Here is a 20,299-nt window from a genome sequence, read left to right as displayed (position 1 = left end):
GCCTGTCTCTGTTTAGGTTGTTCCGCAAAAAATGTAAAGTATATGACATACACATCTTTAAACACCTATGTAAACATCCACTATTGCAAACGGTACCAGGTATACTTGCTTCCTTTTTATCATGTTGTTCTAAAGGTAAATGAAGAGTTAACTCGATTATGATTATCTTACTCATTTCAGAGTTAAACAGACTTCAGGAATGGTTAGGTTCCTTTCAGGAAAGATAGCCATTATGAACTCTGGGAAGCTAAAGTCACAAACCTGGGCTGGAATATCTTCCCTGACGTTATACTTATCTAGTAGTATGATTTGTATTATTCTTTACTGCAAAAAAAGGGCTTATCTAACTATTCCCTTGACATTTACATTCAAATTCACATATGCAGTGCATGAAACATATCCAAAGCAGTCTTTGATCTAATTTTAGATCCCTTACATCTGTATATTCCACTGATTTCAGCAGACACAATTCTGATTTGCATCAACCCCCCTCTTCATTAAGCTGCTCTTCATTCCTGTTTGTGTACATTTCAGTTAAAAACTGAAACAAAACAAAAACAAAAATAAAACAGTGCTGTCCAGAGAAAAAACTTGGCCTTAAATTTCTCTCCAGAGAACGTTTTACTGGTTTCAAAGACGACATCGTTCTCAGACTGGTTTATTCAAAATAAAACATTCTGTACTTCTTCTTTGCACCCCTCCCCCTTTTTTACTTCACACCAAATTTCCAATGCACAATACTAATGCTTGGAAAAGGCAGCATTTGTAGCATGGAAAAGATGATGCTAGCTTAGCATAACCACTTTGCTCTACATCTACACAGGAAAAAAAAAAAAAAAGTTAAATACAGCAACAAGCCCGAAGGAATGGAAATGCCATCACATAAGGACAATAGGGACAATGATGAGATTAGAAGTTGGACAAATTTAAAACCTCGAGCAAAGGGAAAAACCTGCTAACTGTCAACAAAACAGGAGGTCATTGGGAAGATTATATGAAGTTTGACTTCAGAGGAGTTAGCAACTGCCAGTACTATAAATCTACCCTGTGTTCAAAAGCATCTGCCAGACCATGGTTATGGTGGCAGCAAAGCCAAAGGATTACATGTGTTTTCTTTTATTGATGATATAAATGGGAAAGGGAGCAGGAAGAGCGAGAAAGACAGGATGTAGCTGATACTGCAGTGATTTAGTATTAAATTTTTAAGTATACCAGGTACAAATAGAAATATGTAGATCAGGATTTATAACCTTTCTGCCTCTTAACAAAGAAAGGAAAGAATGGAAAGGAGAGCCTCAATGAGTCTTGCCATTCCGGAAGGTGGTTCACTATAAAACTGGCATACTAATGTGGACGTATGCATCTCCATTGATTTTTACTTCATTAAATTAAAAGGAGAAATTCAACATTTTAACAACTGTGGGAAGAGTGCCTTCTCTCCAGTGCACACCTTCTCCGCCTTCAGCTACATGAATCATAAATGACTATCTTGAATACTATGTAAATAGTGCTTTGCATTAGAAAGAAATCAGAGCAAGACCAATTCTCAAGGCCACTAGATGCTACCTTTAACAGATTGATAGAACATGTGCACAGAGTATCCTTCTACCACAGCAGATGGAAATACTTAAATGCAGAATTTTTGAACTGCTAACTGCTGCTGTAGTTGACTGTATCTCCCTTTAAAGCTATATAAATATGTTACGTATATTAACTTAGCATTAGCACGTGGTTGTTTGTGTAAATCTGGTAAAACTGATTGCAAGGTAAAAACATGAATGACTTCAGCATGAGCATCTCCAAGTAACCTTTTAAATTTCAATCTGGAACTACCACTTTTGAGTTCATCAGCCGTGACAAGAAAAAACACCATCTAGACAGTAGTATTTCCAAAAAAAATATAGCTCAAGATCAGACAAATAAGAGTTAAGAACAGTTCCAATAACTCTTTCCAAGGTGACAGGAGCAAGTTAAAATTGAACGCATAATGAGGAAACCTCATCCTTTACTTTTTTGATTAATTTACTACAGTGAACACAGATTTATATTACTCAAAGTGAACTTGTTGACTACAGAAATGTTACTCAATAATCCTTTTTAGCACCTTTTTTTTTTTTTAGTTTAATTGACGTACAGAGCATACTTAAAATACCAGAGCTATCTAAATCTATGTCCACTTTTTTAATATCCTCCTGAATTCAGCAGATTTATTTCTGACTTCTGTCAGAATTTCAAATATTGCTCATTTCTTCTTGTAGATCATGCTCATATATCTAAGCATCCATAGAATTACAAGTATCTTAGGGTAAGATAAACTGACAATGCTAAGTGTCACATGACTATCAACTTAGTCAATCTAAATTTTCTACATGCTGAAAAGTTTGACAGCTGTATATTTCACATACACCCATTTCTTTTCATGTTTTAAAACTTTTGCTAACTTTAGTAACCCTTTGTTTTATTCATTACTAATTATTAATGTTGATGTGCCCCTCAAACTACACTCGAGCTCTTTGGACAGTTGGACATGCCATTTATCAAAGATAGTGACAAGAACAGGTACCATTCAGTTGATTGTCCCACCTGAAGGTGAACTGAAGACAAAGGAAAACAACAGCCTGAAAAGCATGGTGTCAGGGGCCTGGAAGGAGAGTCCAACCTGCGACAGCCTACACAGGTGTCATGATGCATTGTAGCCAACCCACAGACTACCTTGCAGCCTTGGTAACTGCAAACTTGTACCAAAAGTAAATCAGAACGGCAATGTAAGTAAGCAGTAGAAGTCCCGGAGAACCTGATGGATCCTTCTGCTTCATCTGGAAACCCCCCAAGACACAGCGTCAGATCATGCTGAGGGCCAGGCCAAGCGGGTAGTTCTTTATAAGAAGACCTGTTAGACAGCAGCTGTGTTAACAGACCTTTGAGCCTCTGCAAATTCCAGTGTCAATATACACTTTTTTTTTTTTCTATATTGAAGAAGAGTGATGGGTAATTTTGCTATCAATGAAGTGGTGACATGTAATATATCACTCAATTTTATAAAGACCAGCTTTCATCTCAATTGAAGGGCAGGGTATTAAGAAATAGCACAGTACAAAAGACAGTAAAGTGCCTACTGAAGCAAGGGTGGCTTATATAGCTGACGTTTAGTTACATTTCAGCCCTAAAACAAGCATTAAGCTGATTGATGTCAGGAAAAAAACATCACTGACACTTTCTGCTAGGTCATCACTACTGGCAACACAACCCCCATTGAGAAGAGAGGTTAAGTCACTTAAGATCACAGATGGTGCGAGTTAATGTAGTCTAGTTTTGTATTTAAGTGTGAAAAATGTGAAAGAACTAACAAGACATTCTCTTAGTAATTGGAGGGGTTTTGGAACTTAAAGCAAGTGGCTCTCCCACAGACAGAGGCCTACTTAAACTATCAAAATTGAATTGAATTACTGAAGTAATGTTGACACAGGAAGACAAAGGCTGATGAAAATTTATAACTCTACAGAAGTAGTAGGGCTTTGAATCTGATAATGTTTAAAGCCCAATAAGTAAGAGAAAGTTAGACTTAATAAATCACTTTAGAAATACACACTTCCTCAGCTGAAAAGTAAAATCCTTTCAAAAATATTTCCAGTGGCTACAGAAAGTACAGAAATCTTCCTGTTGAAACAATAGTGAAATAATTTTGGCAAATTTAAGTGGAAAAAGTTACTTTTATTAGAAGTGGTTTTGTTCAAAAAATTCTGTATTACTTCCGTTTTGGGTTTTCAAAAAATATGATATTCTTGTAAGAACATCTGTAGTGAACATAAAAACATGCATCTGCATTGGAACGTCTGTCAGAAGTAAAAAGGTGCATTTCTTCAAAAGCCCTAGTCATGTGCATTTAGTAGAACTCTACTACACCATTAACTTCTTGCTTTCCAAAGTAGTTCTGCCTATTTGCTACCTACAATCAATTGTAAAGTTTTCCTTTGTTTGTTTTGTTTTAAACTGCAGAAATAATTTTTGCCCTAAGATTTAGTGGAGGGTCTATTTAATCAGCCATGATGAGAACTGAACAGATGTTGATCTGCTCTTGGAAGAAGAACAATATCAATACAAATGATATGTTTTCCCTCTACCAGGAAAAGAAGATCATCAGTCAACATCACATAAAAAAGAAGTGTGAAAATATATGTGCAGTGGGATTCAAACCTATATTCTGTACACAAGCAGAGATTTCACATGCAAAGGAAACCACAGTACTGGCAAAGTCATCATCCTCAGGCAGACAGATGTTTGGGAACTCACTCATGTGTCACCAATGGGGAAATATAGAGAAAATCTAATATTGAAAAAAAATCAAAATGCAATCAACACCTCATATATTATTTCATTATACAGTCTTGTTCATAGGAGACTATTTAGTACCCAAGGCTTTTTTTTTTTTTTTTTTTGGCAATAGCATGGTATGCTGTGTCTAGAACACATGACTTCTTTAAACCTCCTAAGAAATACAAAAGTGAAATTAACAATCATGAATATTCTTCTTGCATTTTTTAAATTTTGTTTTTACAGTCTTCTGTTTTAAGAGAAGAATAGAGGAGGTTGTGTAAAGTTAAAAATACGTGCCTTCGAGAGACCATTTAACCCAGGACCAGTACAAGGAGGGTCTGCTTCTTGTACTATGCCAGCAGCAAGCTCAAACACTGACTTGAAGAGATGAACTCAACAGGATGCTGTCTAATTTCCTTACTCATCATGACTTATACCAATTCCCATAGAATTCATTAACAAAACTCAAAATTAACTCAAGGTTAGCTAACTCTTGTACATACTGTATTCAGACCTTGAGGGCTTGGTTTAAAAGGACATTTTTACACTGAAGCCACTCACATGACTGCAGCTTATGCAGACATATTTATACATGTACAAGCTTCAGTCAGATTAATTCTCTCGGTCACCACTGATATTAACTATGGGATTTAGGAATTCAATTGACTTCAAAATCGTAGGATCATATATATAGAATGATTGAGTGAGGTGCTGGACTTGATGATCCTTGTGGGTCACTTCCATCTCAGGATATTTCTTGATTCTAAGTCTTCAGAAGCTACACAGCATCAACTGCAATCTATTGATCAGTTCCATCTAATGTGTGTGTTTGCTTTAGTGACAGAGAGTACTGGCTAAGCATTACAAGTATAGCCAAGTAAAGTTAGTTACAGAATTACAAAAAGACATGTTTATCACCTGACTTGCTCTAATATAATCTCTGAACAGTAGGAGCTTTTTTAAACGTATATCAAAAGTGATGAACAATATCACTTTTTAAACAGCAGGTACCTATGCATCAAATAAATGCACAATACATTGTAATTTCTCTAATTTTGAAGTATTAACCCAGAAATGTATTATTTGAGCTTTACAGCTAGTAGCCTTCCACCCATCAAAAATCAGTTTTTTAAACAAGCTATAAAAGTGGCATATATCACTTACACCTTCGAAGTATAAATATAAAATATCCTATCCAAGTGATGAAAAAGCATTTGGGAATGGCCTCTACTTTTTTCCATCACTGCAATTTATTCAACTGAAACAATGCAATAAAGCTACATTTTCAGAGTTGCTGAAAAAATCAATTTGACATAACAGTAATTCTGGGCACCTATTATTTCCAAACATAAACATGGAGAAAATACTGCAATGTAATTGTTAGAGCTCAAACTATAAAATATTTCGTCAAGCACTGAATAAAGCCTTAGGGAAAATCTAAAGTTTACTTGGGGCACAGGTTGGAAGCTGATATGGCCTGTAAATTCATTTAATTAATAAGTTCAATTAGTTCCTCATTTACATTTTCTTAGGCTGTAATATTTCTTCTTCTTAAGAATACAATAAACAAAACAAACACATCTACTTCTATAAAAGCAAATCAGCACTCAGGTGAAATTTTAATATTAAGTGGTTGCTATTTTCTCCTTCCATTATTAATAGGGGTTTCGGCTTACCTCCTGTTTACTCCAGAGTTTGAGCTGACACCTGTGGCCACCCAGGCTGTACTATGTTTAGCAGCTGTCAGACCTTAATCAACTTTCTACAACGATTTTTCCAGCAGCCTTCCCTGATCCACAGGATCAAGTTTGGCATTTAATCCCACTGGTAAAATATATCTAGATTTAATCTCTACAATGACATTTTCCTTGTTGAATGTCATATTATTACATTTAAGCTACTTTACAATTTTTCTGATCAAAAGACTTTTTTTTTTTTTCCAAGATATCTACAAGAATAGCTCTTGAAGAAGAATGCTATGGATCATGCTAATTTCACATTGCTAGGTTTAGTTGATACAAAAACACCTTCAGAATGTATAAAGTTTATTTTTTATTCAGACATTTTTCAGAAGGTATGCAAGAATAAATTTCAAAATAAAAGGATTAAAAAAAGGAATAGCCATTATCTGTATGATCTTTTGTCTTGAAAAAACAAACAAACAAACAAAAAAAAACACCCCTAAAGAGAAATTTCAAGTCTGACTTCATGGCGTTTCTTGCTCTTAGAATTGATAGAAGTAAACATTGGCAAACACGGTCCATTTTTAATTACCTAATCTTTAGTTTAGCCTGTGTTTAAATGGCTTAGGATCATGGAACAAGTTATAGTGAATTAATACCATACTGAGGAGTTTCAAGCTATTAGTGCACAAGTATAATCCTTCACTGTAAAAGTTCTTACACAGTACAGTTAGAAAAAAATCTACTTCAGTCTTCACGTGCAGATCAGGTGTTTGCTTTTGAAGCACATCTCCCAGATGTCCTCTCTTACTGCCCTTTGGTGCACATTTCCAAAATATTTTAGAATGCATGACCTGAATTAATTTTGGGAAAAAATAAACCAGAAGATGCATACCAGGGAGTGCCATTGTACATTCAGTTCACAGGACCAGACTACACGTAACCCACAGTAAAATCCTTGAGACACATACAACACAAACACGAGGTCTTCAGCCACAGCTGTTTCACTGTACACATCTAGTACTGCACTGTATTACTCATTACCATAGACGTAGCCTCTGATTTCCAAAATGAAGAACTACACCACAACCACCCTGAGAACCTGAGAGATGTTACAGTATGACTGGGTGCACTCCAAAAAAGGCTTACACGTCAATAGCTCAGAATTTTCATTTCAGCTATTTCTCTTAGTTAAAGATCTAAAATGCTCAAAACTGGCAGTCCAGGTCATCATTGCAAGGTTGATAGCCTAACATATTTTTATGTAATAAAGTAAGCCATCTTAATCTCTGCACGTCTTGATGATCACATACACAAAACTTGAGTGAAGGGAGAACATAACCAAAAGGCCAAGACTACAGGAGAATTCCCACCTCCTTCTCTAGCAGGTAGCATATACTCCACAGAGAAAAATGAAAAGGAATGAAAGGAGAGAAAAAAAAAAAAAGGAGAGAACACAGGCAGTACATAGCAGAGCTCTGCATTTCAGACTGCACAGTTTTGAACTTTGAACAAATCCCTGCATACAGAGAAACCTCAAGGCACGTATCTTGCTATTACAAAACTACTATATAATGTACGTATAAAACAGCTTTTTACTTAAGGGGATTGCTCTATTTTTTTGTGTGTGCTTTGTATATAACATTTTTCTGGATTCTATTTTTTTTTCCTCTTCTCAATCCATTGCAAATCTCAAAAATTATGCATAAACAACACCAAGCACTCCAGAATCGATTATTTAAGTTTTTCAGCACTTCTTCTATAGATCTTGAAGGCCAACAGCTGCAGTCCTGACAACCATCAACATACTACAAACATTAAATGAATCTTCATCTTTTTGCCATAACAAGTCTTGTAAGTACTGGTCTCTTTACAATTTACCTTTCAGTAATTTCTCTCCCCCTCTCCCTTCTTATTCCTTCCAAGTACCCAACCTCCTTTCACCACACTCTGCTCTCTTTCATTTGTCTGAATCACACCACCTAAAATGTATATTTATTCCTTTGTACCTGTACTAATATTTACTTATCTGAGCAATTAAAGCACAGCTTATTATCCTACAGTATGGACAACATTTTGCAGAACAGACTCAACATAGCCATTCCTTCTGACTTCAAAATCTGTGAAAGTTCGTAATAAGCTTTGTTTTTTTCTTATATCGCTTTTGTTAATAATACTAATTAACTTTTTTTCCCTCCTACTAGGATTTTAATCTTTTTAGCTATCCAGTTCTATTTACATATTCAACGTGGCATTGAAGGGTGAAGAAGAGGAAAATTTGGGACAAGCAAGATTATAGCAACAGGCTTAGGTTATTAAAATGAGCTAGTAATATTAACATTCTCAATATTAGGCCTTATTACTGCAAAGTGAAAAACATTTATTTGGGGATAAATTAATATAAAATGTCATTTATATGTAAATGAGCTTCACAGAGAAGCTTATTTGGGAGTAGCATACTCATGTAGGAGCAGCATATAAGCAGCATGACAGCAAAAAGAAGCAAAACCACAAACCAAGGTCTAAAAAAATCATGTTGTGCCTCCATATTTTAAATCACGTAGCATAACTGTAAAGATTTACAGTGCTTAGAAAAATTAAAAGAAAATTGAAATAAGAACTGTTCATACCTAGATGACCACTATAGTTCTAGTACATGGAAACACTTATATCATGTTTGTCATGAACTGAGCTGTACAGAAAACACTTTTTTTTTCTGTACAGATATTTTGACTAAATACTGTTACAGTACACTCTGATACATTTTAACTCAGATTTTATTGCCTTTGTGTAATAAAATGTCTGTCCCTAATTATAAAACCTACATAAATTAACAACAAATATCCACTCCATAAAAGCTGGTTTCCTGACTCTTCTCTTTTCCCATTACCTAAACAATAAGCATTGGTTCAATTGTTTTTCTATCATTCATAAGTAGTACTTTAATAATTTTATTTTTCCTCCTATTCTCATATCAACGTAAGTCCTCAATTTGCCTTCCTGTCCAATTTGATGAAAGCATTTTGCAACCAGGTGGCAAATCTCAAAGATTGTTTATTTATATATATATATAAATTTTATATACATATAAATTTTATATACATATATACATATAAATTTTATATATATATATATATATATATATATAAAATTTATATGTATATAAATATGTATATAAATAAAAGGGTGGCCAAAGTTGATCACATATGGGAATATATGTAAGCAACAAATTATATAGAAGAGGTAGAAGTGAGCAGCCAAAAGCCGACAAGAAAAAAGCAAATTCTCCAAGATATAATTATGCTTCAAGCACAATGTAGAGCAACAAACATACCACAAAATTATACTCAGCTGAAGAACAACTCTAAGTGCTTCATTCAACAAAATTAAAATATCTCTACTTTGAAATACTCCCCCCTCCCTTTATTTTTGATTGTAAATGTAATACATCTGAGTGCTTTATTATTGCACCATGTGGTTAACTAAAACCGATAAAAACAACTATCAGGGAAAATATAGAATTATCAAGAAATACTGCACGCTGAAGAAGCAGTGTATTTCCTAAGACAGTAGGATTTGCACTTCTGCTCTAAGTAAACTCTCTCAGTTAATTTACCATTTTTAAGCACTGAAGATAATGTTTGTAAAGTTCTCTAGCTTCACTCACAATCACGTATTTTGGAAGAAATCATCATCTGTTGTAAAACACTATACTCAATGGAGATGCATCATTAAGGGCTCTAATGGCCTATTCTTACGCTTTTTTCCCCCTCTATTTTCTTTCTACATGGGATTTTTTGTTGTTTTTACTCACACTAAGACAAATCAGGAAAAAATAAGCTTTGTATTACTACATAGCAGGTTTTGTTTACTCTTCCTCACATTCACAGCCATATAGAACATATATAGCAATGAAATTTCTCCTGGTGAAGAAACAGTAATATGGGACAGCAATAACAGAAAAAAAAAAAATTATAGCACTTCTTAAAGTGATTTAGCAGCTGGAAAGAGGCAGAAACAACTAATAACATGGGACTAAGCTGTTCCCAATACAACACCATGAAGCTTTGCACAAAGTAATGATTACTTCTGAACTAAAGTTTGTGGTACATGAGCTACCACTTCATACAGGACCTCCAGCTAATGCCCTCAAGGCCTGGGTAAAATGGCTAGAAAATTAAACAAACAACTTTGATCTTACCTTTATGCACTCAAAAAGCTATTCTGTGTGCAGGTTTGCCTATGGGGACCACTAACTTCACTTTCACCCTCCCCATATCCTAACGAAGAACTTGCTGGGTTTGGCCTCCATGATGCCTTAACCTTTGTAAGCAGTAACATCTCCCAGGGAATTACCAGCAAAGGCTAGGATTTACTTCTTAATTTTTTGTTTGTTTTCTTATGGTGGAAGGGGTGGTCAAACGCAGGTTGCATACAGAATGCTTAGACCTGTCTAATTTCACCTGGAGATCACCCTTTAATAAGGGAATTCACAGTTGGCTGTTTGAAGGTAGCTCTCCATCTAGAAAGGAATGAAAGGCTGAGTGGGGCTGAGATTTCGCCTTTGTCCTCTAGTAAATGTCAATGAAGTGACAAGTGTCGTCCCTAAAGCAGGGAACCTTTATGATAAATTAGACTTGAGGTTAAAGAATAATCTCAGAAACATATGCAATTTGTCTTTTATTTTTCCTTCAGTTAAATCACCAAGTTCTTTCCAGTTTAATGTTTGTCATGCACGAGGAAAGTTCTCTAAAAGCTCACAGTGACTGGATTTTAAGGAGACAGTAAGAATCAAAGCACTGAATATTGAAGTTTAAAGCATGGTGAAGCCTCGTTACTATTGTTTTCTCAGGAAACAAATCATAGACATTCATTTGTACTTATACACTATCACAGGTTACAGGAAGAAAGTTCATACTACTATTATTTTAGCATAAAACACGGAATACAGAAGGGAGTCAGAATTTAATAGTTAATGACTTAAATCTTTGCTTTTTATTTCAGTAAGTATAAAATAACTCAGTTGGTATACCCTAATCTCTGTGTAAACAGGAGGTATTCACTTTTCCTCATATGTGATTCATTTGACAATTCAAAAGTATCCACAAAAGCAATTAAGCTACACTTACCCTTGTGTGGGTGCGAATATGCATCTTCAATCCATCGTTCTTGCTGAAAGCTTTGTCACAGTAAGGACACTGGTAAGGACGCTCACCTGAAAACAAGAAAAGCATAAGAATCCAGAAATACATGTATGTCCTCAGTTCACGATGGTCTTCCAGCATGGTTATTTGACAAAATTAGGTACTTTTTTTTTCTGCTCTTGTCTTCACACTCATTTCAAACAAAAAGAGTTCTAAGAATCTGGAAAATCACCCCCCCCCCAAAAAAAAAAAAAAAAAAAAAAAAAAAGGCCCATGAGGGCACTTTGCAGGACTAGTTCAAAGTATTACTTTTCCGTGCTCATTTTTGTCCTAGCAAGATACGAATATTCAGGGAGAGACTTAAAACAAAAAATGACACAAACAAACAAGGAAAGAAAGAAACAGAAACAGAAGCAAAAACCTACTGTTTTTTTTTTGGGAATCCCAAACACAAACATAGGCTGGGCGGAGAATGGATTGAGAGCAGCTCTGAGGAAAAGACCTGGATAGTCGATGACAAGAAACTCAACATGAGCCGGCAATGTGCACTTGCCCAGAAGGCCAACCATATTCTGGGCTGCATCAAAAGAACCATGGCCAACAGGTCAAGGGAGATGATTCCCTTCCTCTGCTCTCATGAAACCCTACCTAGAGCACTGCAGTCAGCTCTGGGGCCCACAATATGAGAAAGACATGGACTTGTTGGGGAGAGCCCAGATAAGGACCACAAGGATGATCAAAGGGCTGGAATACCTCTCCTGTGACGACAAGCTGAAGGAGTTGGGGTTGTTCAGCCTAGAGAAGAGAAGGCTTCAGGGAGACCTTACAGTGACCTTCCAGTACATAAAGGGGGCATACAAGAAAGACAGGGAGAGACTCTTTGTCAGGGAGTGTAGTGGTAGGACAAGGGTTTTAAACTAAGAGAGGATAGGTTTAGATTAGATATTCAGAAGCAATTCTCGACTCTAAGGGTGGTAAGGCACTGGAACAGGTTGCCCAGAAAAGTTGTGGATGCCCCCATTCTTGGGAGTGTTTAAGGTCAGATTAGACGGTGCTTTGATCAACCTGGTATAGTGGAAGGTGTCCCTGCCCACGTCAGGGGGTGGGGGGGGGTGGAATTAGATGATCTTTAAGGTCCCTTCCAACCCAACCCAATCTATGATTCCGTTACAGTCTGGGGGTTGGAATCCAGATTAAACATAAAACTCACTCTTTTTTAATGCGACATCTGAACTGCATTAAAAGCTACTTAATATTTTTCTATGAAAGTTTCTGACATTTTTCTGTCACAATTTGTAATTGAAATGAAAGTAGAAGGCTCTTAGCATCTCCCTTGCAGCATCCCATATCTTAAATGTATTTAGTTTAACAGTTCATTAAACTGGTGTCATTTAGCATTTATTTGGCTAATTTTACCAAGCCCAATGTAATATAAATAACAAACTATTCGGATTCACACAATTAAAACTAGTTTGATAATTTGCAATAAGTGCTCAGGCTTTGTAATTCCCCAATGGTGTTTCAATTTTTAACTCTTTAGTTTATGTACTGGAATCTCACTCTATCATCCCCTCTTCCCTATATACAAAGCTTTAAGGGCAAATTGCAGGACATTTCAAATACAAAAACACAATTTAACCGATCAAGTTACCATAACTACTTTTCTACTAACAAATTCAAATTTTTTACCCAAAAATCATAATGCTGAAGGTGTAACAAGCCTGTATAAAATACAGATGAAATAAAGCTCCATCTGACATGTCAATGCACAGAGAACCTTTGCATATACAGAGAGAATTAGCATAGTTCAAGTATCTTGTGAACACTTAAAAACACAAACACTCAATCCCAGAAAAAAAGGTAAGATAAATTATATTTCACAATTAAAAAAATAATAATATTTCACTGATAAGCCAACAATCTTAGTTTAAGAGAGTGGCAGCAACAGAGATTAACATTTAAAACCCACAGTCCCTTCTGACAGGGATATTAATCTTGACTCAGAGAATTTTATTGTTTTTCTTCATCTTTTCTCTGCATGAGGTGTTCCTACATGATTACTCAGAGGGAAGATACAGGATGTTTTCCTTCTTGTGAACAAGTTGTCAAAGGTTCACAAAAGGTATGTAATGAAGACAGCATACAGTAATAGCTCTTTAGAAGGACCAATTCCAAATACTTTAAGGCTGATCAACCAATAGCCAATGCAGTACATAAAATCTCCATATAGTCACAGGGTGTGCAGAGACTTGAGGACAGCAGAGATTAGAAGATGTAATAAGGGGATACAAAATCTCTTCAGTAGAATATTCTATTCTTTTTTCTTACTGTTTAGACAACCCAATGACAGCAACTCAGTAGTAACATATGTGCAAAATTTAAATATTTTTCCCTTTGTACTCTGCCATCTCTCAGTAAGCACAATTATGTGAATTTGGCTTTTATCTTTTTTTTTCTTTTTTTTTTTTTTAAACAGGAACAATCACCATGTCATAGCTGTGTTTTCACTGAATAGTTTGAAATATAACACTCTATCTCATGACCCTTTATGTCTTTAATCCACACCTTTGTCCTTCAAGCACTCCAGCAGTTGTCAGTGCTCAAATATTTAATTAATTCAGCAGACATTTTTATGTTTTAAGGCTTTTGAATGTAGAAGCTAAAGCTCTCAGCAGTTTGTAAGTAGATGAGTGTTTACAGGCAGGAGTTACACCTTTCCTCCCTCTCTCTGTCCATACTCAAGTCTCTCTAAAAAGAAAGTATTTTGCTTCCAAGGGATGGTTTTGAGTTTGTCTGAAACTCAGTAAACAGATAAACAGCGTCCTTCAGAAATTAACCACGGAGATCATTATACCTGATGAGTACAGTCTTAAGAGCTTTCAGCAGATGCCAGTAGATGGCAACAGTATGACTTCATACCAATATGTTATACCTGAAAAAGACCAGTTTCAAGCAGCTCCACAGATGAAATCATCTAAGAAGGGGGTGCACCTAAGGTGAAGTTACTGATGCTAAAAGATATTGATTAACAGTTATACTATTTGCACTAGTATACATGCATACTATATTTTACTATTCTTACTATATTTTTGTAACATACACATATATATTTTTACATATATTTATATGTAAAATATAGAAACATCTTCATGTTTGGAAGCAATAATAAATCCTTCCAAGGATATCCTACTGAAGTATACCATTGCACCACTTTTTGAATATTATGTCTTTTTACTGGAGACAATTGGAATGAAAGTTTTCAAAATTAGTGTTATTTCACCAAGATTTTTTTTTTTTATTATTTTACTTATTAAAAAATATGGGTAATGTGGAAAAAAGTCTTAATTCACAGATACATGACTAAGCCTTGTTTCTGACACTTCATATTTGGAAAGTATCTTTAAAAAAGGCTTACCTTCTATGCTATTGTTCACAACTCTGCCGTAAAACCACAGTGAGACTATGATATACAGTCTTCACTAAGACATTTAAACACTAACTTTACTACAACATCAAAATCCAGTAGACATATTAAATGCATCTTGTCCAATCAACATGTCCTAATAAACATTTTTATTACCCTCAAGTTACAGCTGACTGTCACATCCCTGCTGTCCAAGAACAAACTGCTCAACACATTAATGGCACTTCTGCACAAATAACCCCAAATAAATAATCCTTAGATAAATTGCAGTGGATTTAATGTAATTCAAAGTCTAGACATTCTACTTCCAGATTTTGTATGACTAAAAACAAAGCTTTTAACATAATAAAAATAAATGTAACCCTAATACAAGGATTATGAAAAACAATTCCATGATGGAAAACCATATGGGATTTTGATCTGAAAAAATGTCATGATAGAATTGGTATCTTTTTTTTCTCTCAAGTGTATATATCTCTAGTTTGAGATCCTAATACTTATTGGACCTTAATAGAGCATAAAATGTTAATTCTAAAGACCAGATTCTTCCATTCCAATTCAACCTGAGGTGGACACTTTCCTATGAGACATTTGTAATCAAAGGCGCAATAAGGCAATACTTACAGTAAGTTGAGCACCCAGATTTCCCAAACTCAGACACCTCTGAGAGCAAAGCAATTAAGAAACAAAACCAAACACTCATTATTAGTTTTTAGTAGCTAAAGCTATACATTTAAAGACTTTAAGACAAAATAATGCAAATTAGTCCTATATGTTGCCATTTCCACAATACAGTTTGCAGTCCCTGTAGTTAATTTAGCCACAAAAAAAGCTAATTATAAAATCAGGTGGAAACCTGATGGAAGAAAAAAAAGTTATTACTTTGAAACAATGACCTTGACTAAGATCATCAAAATATGTATTTTACAGGAGATAAACACCTTCCTATCAAATGAGAAAAGGTTACTGTATTTCACAGACATGCAATGGAGAAATAGTCCTAATTTGAAGAGAGTTTAACAAAAGTCAGAAGAGACCAATGAATGAGACAGAGGCACAAACAAGGTAGTCAACAGCATGCAAAAGTATGCATTTAATGAACTGTTACATTGAGTTTTGGAAGCAGTCTCACAGAGCTGTTTCAAATCTTATATGGCCATTACTTTTATTTCATTCTGTTTAATTTTGTAATTTTGAGTCATATTTACTGTCCCCATGACCATGGCTTGCTTGGTCACTCGTACGAAATTTTCAATTGTTTACACTTCCCTTCCTGTACACACTTTCTTGCTTTCTGACTTTATTGGAACTATTGTATTGAGGGATAAAGAATTTGCATTAGACAGTGAAATTATCAAATGTTTTCCTTTTTCTTTTTTTTTTTTTTAAGCACTAATACTTCTTTGCTGAATTAGTTGGGGTATTCAGCACCACTGGTCTAGGTCAACATTCACTAACATCAGGAAAAGACTGCACTGAACATCAGACCACATGTATGTATGAAACTTAAAAGCAATCGTTTTCCTTAAAAAGCAAATAGATAATTATGGCAATATCGTTGTCCCTCAGAATCTTTCCCAGGCCATTTATAATCTTCTAAGTACGGCTTTTTTTCAGACATTGAACTGTAAGGATTACAAAACAATTTATAAAAAAATAATCTCTGTATTATTCTAAAAAGTCATCTCTGTATTATTCTAAAAAGTCATCTCTGTATTATTCTAAAAAGTCATCTCTGTATTATTCTAAAAAGTCTGTGTTTAGAACACTTACGCTAAAGTATAACACCTAACAAGATTGGGGCAGGGGAGAGAGGAAGAAAGGTGAATCCACCACCACACAGCTCTGGTGGAATAAAGACAGCTCACCTGGGGAGGAATTTGGAGGCAAAGGGGCCATCTGGATCACACATGCAACACTCCGTGCCAGGTGATCAACAGGGCAGCCCCGAAAAGGAATTGCAAGAGTGCTTTTTTAGTCAGGGATAATCTAGGGTGATGACAGCATTCAACAGCAAGTAAGGATGGGCAAAAGGTTAACGGATATAACAAAATTATAATCTGTGACATATGCTTTGGAACATTATCTGTTCACATAGAGCACTTGACAACTTTACACATCTATCCTCAGCCGCTGGTGCTCTGTATATGGAGTTCCCATCAAAGAAAAGGAGTTTTGTGTCCTTAACTGTATAGAAGTTCAGTTAAATGTATTATACAAATATGTACATGCACAGAGACAAAGAAACCTAAAATACACAGAACTGAATTTCTTCTAAATGAAATTAACTTCATTAGGAATTAAGACTAAGTTACATACAAACTCAAAAAAACAAATGACTTTGACAGATCTTGAAGCAGAAAATGCCAGAAAACTAGTTATTGAAAGAAGATTAAATATCTACACTTTAAGAAAATATTCAGTAAATTTAATCACCTTTGTGCTGCACAGCATGTCAAATTGACCTTTGAGAAGACAAACACTTCCTCAGAGTAATAAATTTCCTCTTGTAGAGAGGTGGCTGTTTTCTAGATACAGAGCAGCATTTTCAAAAAGTATTTAATACCCTTAAGCATTAAGGTCTTTTAATGCTTAAGTTCTCTTAAGGAATTTTTATAATTTTAACCAGAGATATTAGGAATGGAAAATAATGGTGCAGTAATGAAGAAGTTTGGCTGACTGCAGCAGCTAGCTGTTCTCTTTACAAGCCAAACCACTAATCTGGACTAGACAAACACAGTGATCTGGCCTACACAAAACTCTGGCCTGCCTGACTTTCAGCCATTAAACTTAACACTCAAAATAAGTCTTTTAAAAGTACGAAAGCACCTACACACGCATAGCTTTCTCATGCCAAGAACTAAATAACTTCACGATTTGAAAGATAAAATACTTGTGGATGTCAGCTGAGACAAGACCCAGAAACACCAAATACACCTGTAATTCTACGCTCAAAGTCAACCAGATAAAGAAGGGGATAGGATTCTCTGATTGGTATGAGAATAGTCCTGTGCAGACTACAATTATTGCCTGAGATAAACAGAAATCAGTACTCAGGTACAGGTCAATTAGAGCTATTTCTTCACATTCTTCATTTTAAATGACATTCAAACTTGGCAGACTCTGAAGATGAGATCAAATATTTCTGTTTTTCTTCTCTGATGATTAATAACACTAAAGCCTGTGTACTTCTGAATGCTTCCTAACCAATATCCAATACTTGTGCACTTCATAGACACAAGGGAGAACTAGAATTTCTTTTATGTGATTCAACCAAATGCATTTTCCAGTCACTAGCTATGGTCACGTTTAATAAGGAGAAAACAACAACAAACTTAATGCTATTCTTTTTAAAATAAAACCAGATTGCTTTAACAAATGTTGTCTTTCAATACTCTCTCATAAGTACTTTTTATTCTTTGAGACAGAGAAGCAATATTTTCACAGTTGAGAAGATTTCTTTAGAAGTTTTAGTTTTACTCAGAATTCAGATTAGCAGTAGTTAGACCTGCAGTCAAAATATTTGTCTGGCCTATCATGATTATCATATACTTGAGGTTTTAGCTATTCGTAACAGAACAAATCATAAAGACTAGTAAACAACTTTATCAAATACAAAAGTTATTATCTTTACTCCTAACTATACCTGTATTACCTACAGAGGTAATACAGTCTTACCAGTTGCATATTGATATTAAGAATTTTAGTCACAAATAAAAACTCCACAGGCTTAATTTAAAAAATAAAGCAATTTGATTCTTTGCATCTGTCACTGGAATTAAGCAATTTGCCTTCCCTATGAATGGAGCATTAACATCTATGACTTAAGGTCAACCAAATCTTTTAAAGTATATATATTAATCAATCAGTTATGTGGTGTAATTTATCTAAAGATGTCACTAGCATTCAAATAATCTATCCATTATAAGAACATTTATCCATTCATGGGAGCAGACAACAAGAAGCTGACAGTTGCATGAAACTTCACAGGTACTTTTAAAGATTTAACTGTTGTCTGGAGATAAATATGACAATGATGTATAAACTGAAAGGCTTAGAAATGCAGAATCCTCACCTTTGAGGTCTTATGCAAGCTCCTTTTTAAATTCGGTAGATAAAAGAGTGATCATCTAGAAGTTATCAAATAGAAACAATCTATCTGCAGTCATTTGCAAGCTGTTCTCTGACTAGATACAGATACATTTTTTCACATACTTCATCGTGATATGATAGGAAGTTCCTCAAAGCTTCCCTTTTATCTTTTTTATTTAATATAAATTATTTAGAGGCAGTAAGTATATAAAGAGGTAATAAATGTATACATACAAAAGACCAGATCATTTTCTAGAATGATTATTTGTAAACATATCTTATGTACGCTAATGAACAGTCATCTGCATACCTACTACAATTTTGGAGGCATGTATTACACAGCAATAAGCAGGAATCACTTGAATTCATTCCTTCCTTGAATTCATTACTTCCTTTGACTATTTTCATGTATTTTAATTTCATAGATGATTGAGCTATTGTTAATAAGCACAGATTTTGATTTTTAACTTCACGATTAATATTTGGTTTGGTTACTCAGGAATTTTGACACGAGTGCAAAATTTGGAACTAGGTTTTTTACAGTTGTACTTTAAATATGATTTTAAATATGTTCAAATGCCTAATTAATCAAATTGCACAAGTGTGACTACAATGGCAAAGCCAGGACTATTATATCAGGCTCTCAATGCAGAGGAAGACACGTTTTAAGAAGGTAATCAGCACCTAAAGTTACAGGGGACAAGTATGATAAAATATTTTCATGAGCTTACAAAACAGTACTTAGTTGTGGAAATGGAAACTGAAAAACGTAAGCCTAGCTATGTTGACACAAATGATATGGAAGCTGATGGTCTGAATGATTTTTGTTTGTTTGTTTAACGTAATTTCACAGTATCATCTTAAGTTCATGGATATGGAAGTAAATTTCCAAAGAACATTCTCAACTCTTCCTTAAAAGGAAAGCTTCTTTTCCACATAACAGAGAGCATAACATTAAAGAATGGCACATTAAGTAATGGCTGTAAAATGGCGTAGAATAAAAACATAAACCCTTTCAGAAAACATTTAAGACCTGTGAAGTTATAGTTATTTTATAGTCTTTTTATCAGATTGTCTAAATGTGATAGACACAAAACAAAGTTACATGTCCTTGAGTTTTAATCTATGTCTGTATGCACAAGCATTTTCTGAATGACATGCATGAGCATCAGTGGTACCTCACCAATACCTGTGTAATGAAGTAGGAAAAAGATTGCATGGAAAGGACAGAGTTACATTTAAAACAGACTCACTTTCCTTTTCGCAAAAATAAAAGAATGTGCAAATATGAACTACTTCATCCCAACATTCATTGTTCCACAACTTGATGTGATACATACCAAAGATGGAAGGGATTATGATACAAATAATTACAAAAGAAACAAGACCGGTATCAGGCAGATAAAAAAACATGTATACATATTACATAGGCAAAACAATTATATATGTACACACACACAAACGTACACACAAGACATCAATTAATAGTTTTAAATACCTATGCATAAGTCAACTGCAAAGCTGCACAAACCACAGCCAGTAAGCGTTAACACTGAAAGCTGCTTGAAACTTTAGGCAAGTAATTAACCTCTTGGCCCACAGTCTTCAATCCCAAGAAACAGTCCATAGAACTTCTTTTACAA

The 20,299-nt window shown here is 34.8% G+C and overlaps 1 protein-coding gene across 5 annotated transcripts in view; it reads right to left on the bottom strand.

Annotated features, from left to right (window-relative positions):
* PRDM5 (PR/SET domain 5) overlaps positions 1–20,299 on the bottom strand; it is an 84,923-nt gene that overhangs the window by 7,347 nt on the left and 57,277 nt on the right. For 4 of the 5 annotated variants that reach the window (XM_032187058.1, XM_032187062.1, XM_032187061.1 and 1 more), the window contains 2 exons: positions 15,189–15,227; positions 11,126–11,211 (listed from right to left, as the gene is read on the bottom strand). In XM_032187058.1, the coding sequence (XP_032042949.1) occupies positions 11,126–11,211; positions 15,189–15,227 (125 nt within the window). The remainder of the gene's footprint in view (positions 1–11,125; positions 11,212–15,188; positions 15,228–20,299) is intronic. The other variant, XM_032187059.1, reaches the window with a different exon arrangement.

The sequence above is a fragment of the Aythya fuligula genome, chromosome 4 (genome assembly GCF_009819795.1).
Source record: "Aythya fuligula isolate bAytFul2 chromosome 4, bAytFul2.pri, whole genome shotgun sequence".
NCBI lineage: Eukaryota > Metazoa > Chordata > Aves > Anseriformes > Anatidae > Aythya > Aythya fuligula.
This window is presented reverse-complemented; position numbering and strand designations above follow the sequence as displayed.